This window comes from Notechis scutatus, chromosome 1, assembly GCF_049901735.1.
Source record: "Notechis scutatus isolate UNSWTSFEM ecotype Mainland chromosome 1, rNotScu1.2, whole genome shotgun sequence".
In the NCBI taxonomy this organism is placed as follows: domain Eukaryota; kingdom Metazoa; phylum Chordata; class Lepidosauria; order Squamata; family Elapidae; genus Notechis; species Notechis scutatus.
Window position 1 is genome coordinate 85,221,910 of NC_142009.1, and position 15,733 is coordinate 85,237,642.

At 38.0% G+C, this 15,733-nt stretch overlaps 1 protein-coding gene across 4 annotated transcripts in view; it reads right to left on the bottom strand.

Annotated features, from left to right (window-relative positions):
* Positions 1 to 15,733, bottom strand: part of ESR1 (estrogen receptor 1) — a 256,565-nt gene that overhangs the window by 11,728 nt on the left and 229,104 nt on the right. For all 4 annotated transcript variants that reach the window (XR_015750358.1, XM_087969982.1, XM_026680299.2 and 1 more), the window contains 2 exons: positions 11,174 to 11,312; positions 57 to 190 (listed from right to left, as the gene is read on the bottom strand). Coding sequence is in view for 3 of the 4 variants with exons in the window: in XM_087969982.1 (XP_087826108.1) it covers positions 57 to 190; positions 11,174 to 11,312 (273 nt within the window). In the remaining variant the exon portion in view is untranslated. The remainder of the gene's footprint in view (positions 1 to 56; positions 191 to 11,173; positions 11,313 to 15,733) is intronic.

A 15,733-nucleotide genomic window follows, 5' to 3' on the forward strand; every position in this document is an offset into this window, starting at 1 on the left:
GGAATACGTCATCCATTAGGCTAAGTTGCAACTGTAAAGACATATGTCTTACTTACCAGAATTGAGTAGGATGATAGATTTAAGGCATACAAATTCTTCCCCCTGGACGTTCATCATTCGAAAGCGAGAAGAAGTGGCCAGCAGCATGTCAAATATTTCTACCATGCCTTCAACGCATTTTCCTTGATTCCTGCAAGAACAAATAACAATCTAAGTGGTATGTGTGTGTTCAACAAAGAGAGCTGAAATATTCATGGGCCATTTGTCCAAACCCAACAACTTTAAAGCTTGTGGACTTCAACTCCCAGAATTCCTCAGCCAGCCTCCTTTCCCAGTTCATTCATAACCATTCCCATGCTGACATTTGAATTTGGATACAGATGTTGGATAAGGTAAAAAACTAGATTACAGAACACTATGGGATATAAACATGCAGTTCATAAGTGCAACCATCTATTTTGAAGTTCCCTTGATTCCAATACTGTAATCCAAATACATATATTTGAGAAAACTCAATTTTCATTTCAAAATTCCAAATACCGAATAACATCTATACAAATAATACCAATTTAATGTTTGAATTATTATGTACTCTTCCTATTCTACACATAAATAAGCTCACTGTTTAACTGCTATAGAAATTATCAGATATTTTTCCCTCCAACTATCCTGTCTACAAGACCAGGCTGGAAATTTACAGCATTGCAAAGGCTTTCAGTATTAATCCTGACCACATAGCTGAGATAAAGCCACATGGTTATTAAGTCCCAAAAAATGCATTTAAAAATGCTTTTATAGATTGCTATATATAGAAGATTGCTTAGAAGGAATTTCAGCCACATGTCCTATATAACTTAGCTTTCCTCTTTTGCTTTCAAATCTTGGTTCAAAAATTTCTAAGGAGGCCTATTTAGTGATGTCTCAGTACAACACCTACTGTGAGATGGTAAATCACATCATACAGTCAGAGGCAGACAGTTCATCCAAGTGACTGAATGCCTTTTCTTATACAAAAATAAATAGACATATTTTAAGTGTGTGGTTAGAGAAGTTTTACAAATAGTTTCTTTCCAAAAAAAGGGGATGATTAACAGCATTATTTATGACTGCTGCTTAGACTTCTGAGCAAATATTCAAGTAAGTAGTCAGCCAATATCTTAATGTTCCTGAAAAAAGTACATTTTTAAAAAAGACTGAAAACAATCCTTATAGTAAATCAATCCCTTTGGATAGGGTAAATCAACTCCTTATGGTAAATGGTAAAAAGTCTGCAAAACTGTCTACTGACCTCACCCTTTCCTAAGCGTAGGAGGTGCTAGCAACCGCCTGTCTATTGTTTCTCTTATTTTTTGTATTTCATGTCTTCCAACTATGTTACACTTATACTTATTACTTGTAAACAATTGGCAAATAAAGAAAGTCTGCAAAATACGATCCAAAGGACAGAGACTGTGTCTGTGTGACCCAGTAACCAGGGAATTGGGTTAGGGTTTTCACTCCCCAGTCTCTCAAAAGCAGTGTGAGTCTGATCCTTGAATAGATTCACTTTTGCCTACTTGGGTGCCTGAGAACAAAGAACAACATAATTCTTTCAATTGGTTGACAGGAGAATGTGGGAAAAAAACCCTGTAAGCTTTAATCAGTGCCTATGCCCTGAAAGGATGGTAAAAAGATGCACATCAACAATTTTGCAACAAGATGATTGTTATTATACTGCCACTCCCCGCTGTTTGTTGCCATTAGGATAGGAGATTGGGTTAATTTAGGATTGGTGACTTTCACTGCTTTCAGATTCTTGCTAGTCTAGATGTATCAATTTCACGTGTGAAATTGATAATGATTTCCTCTACTTTTCAGAAGGGGATCAGCCAGTTGCAAAAGGAGGGTTACTGTTCCAGTGGAGTTTTTTTCCCCCTGTGATTTTGGTCCCAAAAAGAAGAGTAATTGATGCCTTTGGTTCAGGAGCTAAGTAGCAAGAGCTCTCACCAACTGGGAAGCCAGATTACCACCAAATACAAGATTTCAAATTCTGCAAAAGAAAAGATTGGCTTTACTTGGGCTTTCAAATATATTGTTGACAAGCATATAGCTTTTGGGCCTATGTGGAAGCTACTTGAAATTGGGTTCAGTTATTTATTTATTTGTCAAGCAAGTATTAGATAACAGGTATAAGTATAAGCATGATTATAAATACATGAAATGGATACAAATAAAAAGAAACAATAGGACAGGGACAGTAGGCATTATTATTATTATTATTATTGTTATTATTGTTATTATTGTTATTATTATTGTTATTATTATTGTTATTATTATTAGTATTATTAGTATTATTAGTATTATTAGTATTAGTATTAGTATTATTAGTATTAGTATTAGTATTAGTATTAGTATTAGTATTAGTATTAGTATGCACTTAGTTAGTTGCTGCCCACCCATCATGACAATGATTTTCTCCTCTTGGGATTTTTTGCATAGCCTCAAAACTTTTGCCACAAGAGTGGCAAATACAATTTAAAGAGTAAAGACGCTTAAGCAATGCTAATTGTTTTCAAAAGCAATAGATAGCCTGGGGGTGTGTGGTGGAAACAGAAGACTTGCAAACCTCTTTCTGCAGAAAGGATTTTAGAAAGTGCAATTCCAAGTTCCAAATCCAATAGTGACCAATTTTCACACCACTGCCACTGTTGGAATACCTATTAATACCTAGTAAATACCTATTATCTTCCTATTAAACAAGAAGCAGGGAGAGGAAGCATGAGATTTTGTAGAAAGTGATCTACAATGATGGACTGAATGTGGGGCAGTGGTTTTCTTTCCCCAAGAACTAGTACAGTCTAGTTTTATTTCTTTGGCAGTTCATATGGGCAGCTCATCTCAAATTAAATAGTTCAAATAAAACCTCTCTTCCCACAATGTTTTTATTTTCCTAATAAGTTGTTGGTAAATGGGAGAAGCACACTCATTCTCTTCTTTGCATTAAGAAATTAAATTACCAATACTGTGTCCTTTTAGGATTCTGGGGGTATTTTAGAGTTGGAATTAGGGGGCAAGGGCAGTGGTGGGATTCAATTTTTTTTACTACTAGTTCTCTGGGCGTGGCTTGGTGGATGTGGCAGGGGAAGGATACTTTAAAATCTCCAGTCAGAGGTGGTATTTTCCGGTTCTCCAAACTACTCAAAATTTCCGCTATGGGTTCTCCAGAACTGGTCAGAACCTGCTGAATACCATCTCTGGGCAAGGGTAATATTTTAAAGCAGGAAGTCTCTGGAAAGCAAACATCTCCCATTCCTACTTTAAAGCATTCAAACCTCCTCAGAACAGCCTGAATATGCACCCCTCAAAGTGACCATTTTATAAACAGATTTCAGTAGCATGGTTTTAGAGTGGTAGGAGGATCCAAATGCATGCTGAAGTTGCATGCAGCCTTATAAAATGAGCCACTTGGCCTGTGAGTATGTATGTAATGCATAGGTGGATATAATCTTGAGAGACTGCAATTAGTCTCTTTTTATACAGGCAACATAAAAAAGGGTAGATTTACAGCACTGAGCAAACTGATGTGAAAATAATATGAGATTTTGGTGCCCTCAAATACTGTATAAATAGCAGGTTCATTTATCCAAGCCTCTAATCCAACTACCCATGGCTAGATAGATAAATATAGTAACAAAGCAGTTATAAAATCACTTTTCGATCTTTCTAATTCCCTAAGCTTTTGCGTAAATCTAGTGGAATTGTTGGAAGCTACAGGTGCATTCTCCTTCCATTCTTCTCTAAAAAGTCTTTTGATTTGACTATGAGAAATTATTTTTTATGCAAATATATAAATATAAAAATGAATCAGTCTGCATTAAAATCTAAATGTTTTAGGGGGAAAAATAAGTAGAATGTGATTAGTCTGTGCAATCAACAGTTTATTAGCATATGATAATGCCATAATTTGGCATTATGTTAGAAAAACATGAGAGGGTCAGTCAGACATCTTGCAAAGTTAAAAAGCTCAAAAATAACAGATGAATATGTTATAAATGGTTTAGGTAAGAGAATTCCTGGGACTTTTATCAGGTTTGCAGAAGACACCCAGTTAGGAGAAGTTGCTAATATCTTAGATAAAAAGAAGATTTAGAAGCATCTAGACTGGATTGATCACTGGCATTTAAGAATATACCTATAAAATTCTGCCTTCTAGATATGAAAAACTAAAACCCTAAGTATAGGTTGGGGGAAAAACAGATTTTGCAAATAGTGCATGTGAAAGAGATCTGGGTGTTTTGGTTAGTAAGTTCAATATGAGCCAGCAGCATGATGCAGCTAGTAAGAAGACCAATGCTATCTTGAATAACATTACCAAGAGCACAGAATTGGGGCCTCAGGGAAGGAATTGTTCCACCTTACTCTTTCCTAGTCAGATCCCACTTGCTGCACCCAATTCAGAAAAGGGCTATGAAAATAATAAAGGCCTTGTTATCTAGCCCTGTCAGGAATGGTAAAAAGATTTTCTTATATAATATATGTTTAACTGACAGAAGAGCTAACTGATGGATGATATGAGAGCAGCTGAAGGGTTGCCACATACAAGAGGGAATGTCTTTATTGCCCCAGATACACTGGCTTAAACCAGGGGTCACCAACCTTTTGGACCTCAGGGACCACCAAACTCATAATTTTAAATCCTGAGGACCACTAATATGAATTTTGACTGATGGTGGTGGCTGACATTGCTGGGAAAGTCGGTCCCATTTTCCAGAGCTGCAATAGTCACAGGACTGGCCCTTTGGTCATCCAGGAGCAGCTGCTCCTCCACCCAAGTGCACCGGCCTGCCATGGACTGGAGCAGCTGCTTCGGGATGACCAAAGGGCTAGTCCTGTGACTACTGCAGCTCTGGAATATGGGACCGACTTTCCCACCAACATCAGCAAGCCATCCAGGGGTGGATTTCCCTCCTCTACTGTTGGCCTTACCTTCCAGTTCCAGCTTGCGTGGCTCTATTCAAAGTAGGGTTTGCGCTTGGCGAAGGGTGGGGGCCAGTGGGTGGGCAGGCCATGTGAGCGGTGCAGCCTTGTGTTCCTGCACAGCCTGGATTAATTGCTTTGTGGGGTGCTTTGGGGGGACATTTTTCTGTGGACCACCAAAATTTTCTCTTGGACCATCAGTGGTCCATGGCCCACCAGTTGGTGACCACTGGCTACAGCAAACTACAGCAAAATTGGTTCAGGTCCAATATGAAAAACAAACAAACCACCATCCAGATTGTATAAGTTGTCACCTGGTAGACCAGACTGCCACTTGAGGTGATAAGTTCTCCTTCCCTGGAGGATTTCAAACAGAAGCTGGATAATTATCTGTAAGAGAGGCTCTGTGGTTGATGTTACACTGATCAGGAAGTGGGACTAATTGACTTCCAAGATCACACCCAGCTCCATGACTCTCAATAAAAGTGTGTAGGATAAGGATTTCATAGCACTGTAATGCTTTGCTATGATTGCAGGATCATTTACATGGAACAAATCAATGCACCTGATCAGATGGAAAAATGATAGGTAGGAGATTATTACTGATGAACAGCACAGCATAACGAAGCTTTCAGTTTTCTTCATGACTTAACATGGTGTTACTGTAAATATTTTATTGGAGTAATCTTGAATAGACGATAGCTGGTATATTCCAGATGTGCTGAGATTATAGTTTCCAGATTTTCCAACCATCCTGGCCAATATTCTGGCTGATTGGAAATTCTAGGAACATTATTCCCCACACATCCAGAAGGCACCAGGGTGGGAAAGGATAATATACGTTAATGGGATGGAGCACTGCATCTCCCTGTTTTAAATCAGGGTAGCAAGTTTTCAGTTAAATATATAGCAACTTTTGGCATAAATTAAGGGTATCGAACAAGGTAGGATTTTTAAAAAAAAAAAACAACTGTAGAATTGAGGCATTAATCAAAACAGTCCAAGTTTTTCTTTCCATAGAATGGTAAATTGCTATTCCATCTTTAGAGGCTAAGCCTGGTTATTGCCGACAAAAATATTTCCTTTAGAAATGAGACAGGCATGGGGCATTTGATGACAAGAGATGGGTGGTCCACCACAACATATCCAGAACATTAAAAAATATTACTTTTTGGGCAAGTGTTTTTCACATTGTTCTCATCAATATCACTCTATTTTGCTTTTACTGTGAGATGTCTTAAAAACACTCCTCAACAAAATTACTTCAAAATCTAAAATAGCAACTTGGAAAATAGGTAGGTCAAGGTAGGAAGTGGATTTCTTATACATTGATTCATGAAGAATTGGTATTGCTGGTCAGAGTTTGGGCAAATGGAAAATTAATAGCCTTGGGTTTTTAAAAATCAATATTTCTTCATTTTAAACAGCCAATAGAATATAACTCTGACCATAATACCATGTTTACTCAAAAATAAGCATCCCTGTTATCAATATTGCTTACTTCTTATTTAGCGTGCTTAAGAACTCAGTCTGAATATGAACCTAGTTTTATTTTTTTAAAAAAAACTTTATATCTTGTTTTCATTGCCAATACATACAGGGAAAAATATCTCAATGGAAAGTTAGGCAAGGTTTAATTTTTCCTGAAAAAATAAATATTTCTGTTCTCTCCCCTGCCTTACTGTCTTTCATATAGCTACTATTTCACTAGTAGACAATATTATTTCAGGAATATATTTCAGTCCATTATCAGGTAGTGATCCAAAATCAGAAGGATGAAATATTGTTGGCTAAGTAAGAATGCAATCATAACTCTATTTGCACAAAAGTAAGTTGCACTGATTTCAATTAGATTTGCTGCTCCAGAAATCTGCTTCAGACATTGACCTAGATATTCCAAAGGAAAAGTTCTTTCTATTCATTCTCTTTTCCAAAAACTTAGGTTCCATTAATATTAAATATGTAGTGCCAATCCTGGTTACAGGCTAGCAAATTTATTATGGCATAAGTTTTCATAAGCCACAGCCTACTTTTGAAGTTATCAGATAATACACTGCTCAAAAAAATAAAGGGAACACAAAAATAAGACATCCTAGATCTGAATGAATGAAATATTCTTATTAAATACTTTGTTCATTACATAGTTGAATGTGCTGACAACAAAATCACACAAAAATTATCAATGGAAATCAAATTTAGCAACCCATGGAGGTCTGGATTTGGAGTTACACTCAAAATTAAAGTGGAAAAAAACACTACAGGCTGATCCAACTTTGACGTAATGTCCTTAAAACAAGTCAAAATGAGGCTCAGTATTCTGTGTGGCCTCCACGTGCCTGTATGACCTCCCTACAACGCCTGGGCATGCTCCTGATGAGATGGCGGATGGTTTCCTGAGAGATCTCCTCCCACACCTGGACTAAAGCATCCCCCAACTCCTGGACAGTCTGTGGTGCAACGTGGCGTTGATGGATGGAGTGAGACATGATGTCCCAGATGTGCTCAATGGGATTCAGGTCTGGGGAACGGGCAGGCCATAGCATCAATGCCTTCGTCTTGCAGGAACTGCTGACACACTCCAGCCACATGAAGTCTAGCATTGTCTTGCATTAGGAGGAATCCAGGGCCAACTGCACCAGCATATGGTCTCACAAGGGGCCTGAGGATTTCATCTCAGTACCTAATGGCAGTCAGGCTACCTCTGGCGAGCACATGGAGGGCTGTGCGGCCCCCTAAAGAAATGCCACCCCACACCATTACTGACCCACTGCCAAACCGGTCATGCTGGAGGACGTTGCAGGTGGCAGAACGTTCTCCATGGCATCTCCAGACCCTGTCACATCTGTTCAGTGTGAACCTGCTTTCATCTGTGAAGAGCACAGGGAGCCAGTGGCGAATTTGCCAATCTTGGTGTTTTCTGGCAAATGCCAAACGTCCTGCATGGTGTTGGGCTGTAAGCACAACCCCCACCTGTGGACGTCGGGCCCTCATACCACCCTCATGGAGTCTGTTTCTGACCGTTTGAGCAGCCACATGCACATTTGTGGCCCGCTGGAGGTCATTTTGCAGGGCTCTGGCAGTGCTCCTCCTGTCCCTCCTTGCACAAAGGCAGAGGTAGCGGTCCTGATGCTGGGTTGTTGCCCTCCTACGGCCTCCTCCACGTCTCCTGATGTACTGGCCTGTCTCCTGGTAGTGCCTCCATGCTCTGGACACTACGCTGACAGACACAGCAAACCTTCTTGCCACAAGAAGGCATTGATGTGCCATCCTGGATGAGCCGTACTACCTGAGCCACTTGTGTGGGTTGTAGACTCCGTCTCATGCTACCACTAGAGTGAAAGCACAGTCAGTATTCAAAAGTGACCAAACCATCAGACAGAAAGCATAGGAACTGAGAAGTGGTCTGTGGTCACCACCTGCAGAACCACTCCTTTATTGGGGATGTCTTGCTACCTGCCTATGCTTTCCACCTGTTGTCTATTCCATTTGCACAACAGCATGTGAAATTGATTGTCAATCAGTGTTGCTACCTAAGTGGACAGTTTGATTTCACAGAAGTGTGATTGACTTGGAGTTACATTGTGTTGTTTAAGTGTTCCCTTTATTTTTTTTGAGCAGTGTATTTCATAGTAATCATCAAAGACATTTGAGTATTTTTGGGGTGTCATGTGAATAAGTATCTTTTCAAGGGGTAATTCTGAGGAAGAACTGATTGTAGAGGTTCTTTCACCCAAAATTACATTTTTTAAAATCCACACAATATGGTTGTTGTCTTGCCCCTCATGGGAAGTGACTCCTTACCCAGTATATCATGGCAGCTGTAATGAGCAGAAGAAGTCACTTTTAGGAACAGGAGGAAGAGTTGCAATCGAGATAATGATCAGATAAAGGAAATTTGACATCAAAGCAAAAACCTAATTTGAGAACAGGTCTCAGACTTGATTGTTCCCAGTTTACTTAAAGATAAAAGCAGGGATAGGGGAAGCATATTCAAAAGAGTTACTTTGAGGTTAGATGGGCGGTCTATACATTTTATAAATACGTGCATACATGAAATAAAGGCTCAGCAGGTCTCCCAGAAGAAAGAATTTCAAAATCTCAGAATAATAAACAGTTTATGCTGTAACTTTTCTAACATAAATATCCTTGCAAATGACAGTTGTTAGGTGGAGAATTCTTTTTACCAAGCCTGCTGGAATAGAGCATGTGGTGTTTTCAACATGTCAAATATTGCCAAGTGAAGTTCAAGAACAAATCTCCTATTTTCATAACAAGACAGCTGACAGACAGACAGTGTGCCTTCTACACTTTCCTTTTAGGCGTCCACATAAAACCATTTATATTTTTACATAAATCTATCATGTTATGTTTTACATAACATGCTGGATGGAGAAAGTAAGACTATTAGGTGGTAATTTTTATAATAATTTCTGAGTTGGAACTTTTTTTTAAAAAAACCCACAGAATAGAATAATGGCTCCTGACTTATAATTTAGATCATTTGGAATTAATGAAAAAAATATTGTCAAAAGAGAAAAAACATGTGAAGTATTTTTTCTTGGTTCTAAGCCTTTGAGTACAAGCAAGACAAACAGAGAAATGGCTTTGAAATATGTAACAAATAATGTATTGTTGCTACACTTCCAAATCAAATATCCTACCTTTGCCTAGAATTGTATACCTCATACCAAGAAGAAATTTTCTCTGAGGTTTGAACCTTAATCTTGGCTGCTTTTGATCTCTGCACTGGATTCTTCTTGTAAATAACATTTTAAACAATATTAGTCTTTAAAATTTGGGAACCACATTTTCTTCATTATTTTAATTGGAATTTTTATAGTTTTGAATCATAATACGTTTATTAGTAGTATGTTTTATGAATCATATTGAATTCCTTAGCTATCAAATTGCTTTATACCATATAAACTCAAAAATTGTATCTTTTAATATTGGTTGTAAACTGTCTTGAAAGACTTAACCACGGAAGTGCAGAGAATGAGACAGATTGGCTAATTTTTTCGCCCCACCATCAGAATTAGTGTTCCTACAGTTCAGGAGACCCAACATCAAAGTTATTTTGGTCTGTTTCCCGCTTCCTTAATTTCATATGCCTAGGTACACTGAGTTTAAGACTACTACTGGAATATATCTATGAAACTTGAAATTTCAACTTTATTATGGCCAACGGCCAAGTATAAAACAATAGAATGTCAAAGGTTTTTCAAAAGTCACCCGATAAAGAGGGAGAAACATACAAAATCAGTCAGAGTATAGTTGTCAACTGCCATAGGTAAAGGTAAAGGTTCCCCTCGCATATATGTGCTAGTCATTTCCGGCTCTAGGGGGTGGTGCTCATCTCTGTTACAAAGCCGAAGAGCCAGCGCTGTCCAAAGATGTCTCCATGGTCATGTGGCCAGCATGACTAAACGCTGAAGGCGCACGGAACACTGTTACCTTCCCACCAAAGTGGTCCTTATTTTTCTACTTGCATTTTTACATGCTTTCGAACTGCTAGGTTGGCAGAAGCTGGGACAAGTAACGGGAGCTCACTCTGTTACACGGTGCTAGGGATTCAAACCGCCGAACTGCCGACTTTTCTGATCAACAAGCTCAGCGTCTTAGCCACTGAGCCACCAATTGCCATAGCTGGCGCTAATAATCAAAATAATAACATGTCAAAGCTATGAGAGTACATAATAGGCAAACTAATCTTAATTATTTAAATATTATGGCTCCCCATTTGAATAGGCTATGGGCGGTTTACAGCCTCCTCAGAAAGATATTACATAAAAATAAAGGTGCATAGACTCAAAATAAAACTAGACCCGTTATACAATTATCCTATATAAAATATATTAGGTGATGCATAAAATAAGGAAGTAATAGTTCATAAAGTGAATCTCAAAATCCAGCCATAAAACAAAAGCATAAATATAAGAAGTGATTTACTATTCCAAAGAAAAACACCACGTTATTACAAAGGAGCTTAAAGAGGCTTGCATATTTAGCAGGTGTGTTTTTTTTAACTGCAGTAACTCTTCTCTTCTTTTGACTATAGGATCTCATCAGTAGCAAACATTACATTTGAACCACTATAAATCCACGAATTTGCCATATGCTAAATAAAGTAGCAAAATGGATAGAAAATGGTTGCAATTGTGTTGCATAGTGTGACATTTACCACAACAGCAATAATATTACCACCCTGTAGACAAACCTGTCCAACAATAAGTTGGGGGCAAACAGCAGCTTTCCGGGATGCTCCACAGATCTCCACACTAGGCCAATCATCAATATCTCTAACCAGGCACATTCTAGTAGGTGAACTTGGTCATGGAGTGTTAAGTCCACAAAGCCTAAAAAAAAGGAAAGGCGGGATTTATTCAGTAAAGAGAACAATTTATGAGAATTATGAGGTCTGCAAAGCTTTGGTTGACTCGTTCAATTGCAGCAGGTTCATGTATTGAAACGAGAACCACTTTGATGTAGTGAATTGGATCAGGGGGCTGCAAATAATTGGTAAATATAGATGAAGACAAGACTGGCAATTTGACAAGTTGTTGCTTTTCTGTGCTTTAAAAAAGTAGAGAAACAAATCATACATATTATCACAGAATCATAGGGTTGGAAACAGTACTTGGATTCCAATTTTTTTTATTACCATTTCTGTGGGCATGTCTTGGCGGGCATGGCAGTGGAAGGATCTCCATTCCCACCCCACTCCAGGGGAAGATTACTGCAAAATCCCATTCCCTCCCCATCCCACTAACCTGCTTTCCAGCTCCGTTCTCCTGTGCAGGGCAACAAAAGAAGACCCAGCGGATCAGCTGGGACTTGGGAGGCAGAGAATAGATGGGGGCAGGGCCAGTCAGAGGTGGTATTTGCCAGTTCTCAGAACTACTCAAAATTTCCGCTACCGGTTCTCCAGAACTGGTCAGAACCTGCTGAATACCACCTCTGGTTGGAAAGAACCTTGGAAATCTTTCAGTCCAGCCTGCTGTTCGAGGCAGGAGACCTTATACCATCCCAGTCAAATGGTTGCTCCTTTATTTTTGAAAACCTCCAGTGATGGAGAATCCACAACTCTGAATGGCAAGCTATTCCACTGATTAATTGTTCTCATGGTCAGAAAACGTCTCCTTACTTCTGGATCTCTCTTTAACAAACTTCCATCCATTACTATTTATCCTGCCCTCTTGTGCTTTGGAGAATAAGTCGATCCCTTCTCTGTGATTGCCCTTCAAGTACTGGAAGACAGTTATCATGTTTTCCTTAATCTTTCCCTTTGATAGGCTGGACATACCTAGCTCTCTCAACCGTTCATCATACGATTTCAGCTACAGACCCTTTATCATCTTTGTTGCTCTTCTCTGCACACTTTCCATGGTTGTGATGTAAACATTAGAAGGCAATTTCCTGTTTTTATAATGGAATCTTAAATAAAATGTGTAGTGGAATAATAGTACTTCTACATTTCAAAACTATTGTTTTATAATGACTTACTATTCTAAAATCTTAATCTTCCATGTATTTGGAATCAAGCATGTATTATATGCAAACATCCAAGACTAGCAAGTGCCCTACGTGGAATTGCATTTGTAAGCATGTGCACACATAAAAAAATGTGCACCAAAACAAACAAACAAAAATCCCCCTTACAATAAGGAAGCTCCAATCCAAAAAGAAATCCCTTAGGCAGAAAAACAAATCTGGTCACGTTGCCAACTTTAAAAGCTGATACAAAAATTTATGCCACCAGATAAAGACTGAATGCACCAATTATCACATTAAGCAAGAGGAAAACCTTCTACGCAGCAATTCCACCTGCACTTTCTACAATTTTGTAAACAACAAACTAAAAGACTCAAGATCCATCCCACCCCTGAAAGGACCTAACAGTAAAGACTGTAACGATGACACCATTAAAGCCAACCTGTTTAACACATTCTTTGGCTCAGTCTTTGTAAACAGCAGTGGATCATGCCCAATATTTGCTAGTCGAACCACAGACAACTACAATGATCTACTACATATAGATTTTACAGAAGATAATGTTGAAAAAGCACTACGCAATCTAAAACCATCTCTATCTATTGGACTGGAGGGAATATGTGCCTACTTCTTAAAAAAGCTGTCCACTTCCATAGCAGAACCTCTAAGCATAATCTTTGAAAAATCTTTCAGGACCAGCTCCTTGCCAAACCTATGGCCAGTAGCTACAGTCATCCCCAGCTTCAAAAAGGGAGACCCCAGCCTAGTTGAAAATTACAGACCAATATCTTTATGTTGCGTCACCTGTAAAGTCATGGAATCAATTATTAACCAATTCATTATCTTCCACTTAGAGACAAACAACCTACTCTTTAACAAACAATTTGGTTTCAGGAAAAAACTATCCTGTAATCTGCAACTCGTACACTGCAAAAACATATGGACTACACAACTTGACCAGGGCAAAGTAATTGACACTATTTACATAGACTTCTGTAAAGCCTTTGATTCAGTGGTGCACGACAAACTACTCCTAAAACTAAAATCTTTTTTTTGTGTGTGAATTTTATTTGAGTTTTCACAAAGAAATACAAATAAAACATCTTTTTTGAAAGTAGCATGATCCCGGGTTATATTTCTTCGTACAGACACAAATTCAGTTTCATGCTCCTTTTTATATTCTATTCCATATCTTATTACTGTCTTACATTTTCTACATAGCTTCTCCCCTCTTTTAATTTTCTCAATTTTATTTTAATTATCTCATCTCAATTCAAATCATTATATTTATACTTTTTGTCTGCCCTGTTTCAATTTCATATTATCTTTTCACATTAAACAAAGTTTCTCCTGTGGTTGCTGATTGGAATATGACACCTTTATATCTCTTAATTTTATCCATTTAACTCTTATTTAAGCTTCAATATATACCTTAAAGTTATAACATTCAATATAATACATAACTTCCATTCGGCTTCTGCTTGGTACATTCTTAAAATACACACTATATTCTTTAAAAAAAAGATTATAAATATATGTAGTTAAAACAACGCATTCCATTCCAATTCAATTCTATCATTAATATTAATGTTCATTAAAATCTTAACTTCTTTAACATTACTTTTCAATTAAATATCATACTTCTATGGGAACAGTTATAAGCTTTCCATAATTAATTCCCCCCCTTCACTTATATTTTATAAAACATTGACTAATTAAAATGTTCCCATCCTTTCCTAATTCAATTCTCTCATTTATTTTATTTCATTTATTTTATTAACAAACATTTCACTAAATTACACTAACTATTTTATCCCTCATTTTAATCATACATTGTTTCCAATTTTCTAAAATTATTTCTATTACTAATATAACAATACAATCTTATGTACCTTTACAGAATCCCCTTTTCAGTTAAATTTTCACCCATTATCTCTAAATAGACCCTGTTTCTCTATATCTTGTTTCTGTCCTTTGTAACTTCTTTTCCTTTCCTTCTTCCCTCTCTTCTTCTCCCTCCCCCTTTTACCCCCTTGTCTCTCTACCTCTACTTCTCTCTTCTGTATTCCCCTCTTCTGTTGCTTTCCAATTTTATACTTATTTTTCGAACTATTTTTCTATTCTTTGGTTGTTTTTTCAAGTCTTAAATTTTTCATTCTCTTTCCCCTCTTTCCTTTTTCTTCCCCACATAGAATTACTTGTTCATTAAAGATGGCTTCTTCTTTGTCCCAGTCTTCTTGTTTTGCAGTCTTTTCCTGTTGTTTCTCATAGTTCCAAATCTCCATTTCTAAGAATTGAAATACGAAGCCAACCTCTCCCTTCTTGTGCATCTTCTTTGTACTTTTTAAGTTCCATTTTCAATTCATCCAAAAGTAGTGCCATTGTAAAAAAAAATTTAAACAACCACCCGATTGATTCTAGTCATTCAAATGCAATCCACCAAGAATCCAAAGATCACCAAGGAATCCAAATACACCCAAGCTGTTTCTTTTTGCTTTTTTTTTCTCACTTTCTCTTCCTGGGGTTTTAATATTTAGTTGCCAAGTTTCAGTTAAAATGTATCTTTTAGAAGTCTTGTTGAAGTTTTACTGTAAATTCCTTTTAATTCCAGGCAATCTCCTCCCTTTTTTCCAGATCCTGCCCTTTTATTCTTTTTCTCTCCTTTCCTGCTTTTAAAAGCTTTTAAGTATCCAGAAATCTTTATTATCCCTTTGACATTTTATTTTATTTTCAGCTTACTTGCCTGTTGGTGTCAAAGCGGATTTTTTTTTCCCAATTTCTTATTTAAGTTTCTTAACTGTCAGTATAGGGAAAGGGAGAGAAGAAAAAAAAACGGATCCTTTCCCTTTTCACTTTCCTTCGCTGCTTCAGAATCTTCTTTGGGAACAGTGTTACTTTTTTAAAAAATTTAAATTCCAGGGTACCTTAGTTGTTGATTGCAGTTTAACCCGGTCAGCCAAAACTTTCACTTCTTATCTTCCTCCTGCACATTCTTTTCCGGTCGAGTTCTTCTTTGGGGTGGCCATTTCTGACCACCGCTGCAACCGCCTTTGGGAAAGGGAGTAATGGCCAGCTGAGGAGGAGAGATGCGGCTCTCCTCAACCCTGCTGGCAGTCTCCCCCCTCTTCTCCACCTCTACGGGGTGGCTTAGCCCCGAAACCAGCCGGCTCGGGGCACTCCAGCGGCGAGCCCAGATCGAAGCCACACACAATCATGGATTTCGGTCTATCACCGAAGAGGCTCAAACCGGAACTCCTAAAACTAAAATCTTATGGCATCTCCAGAC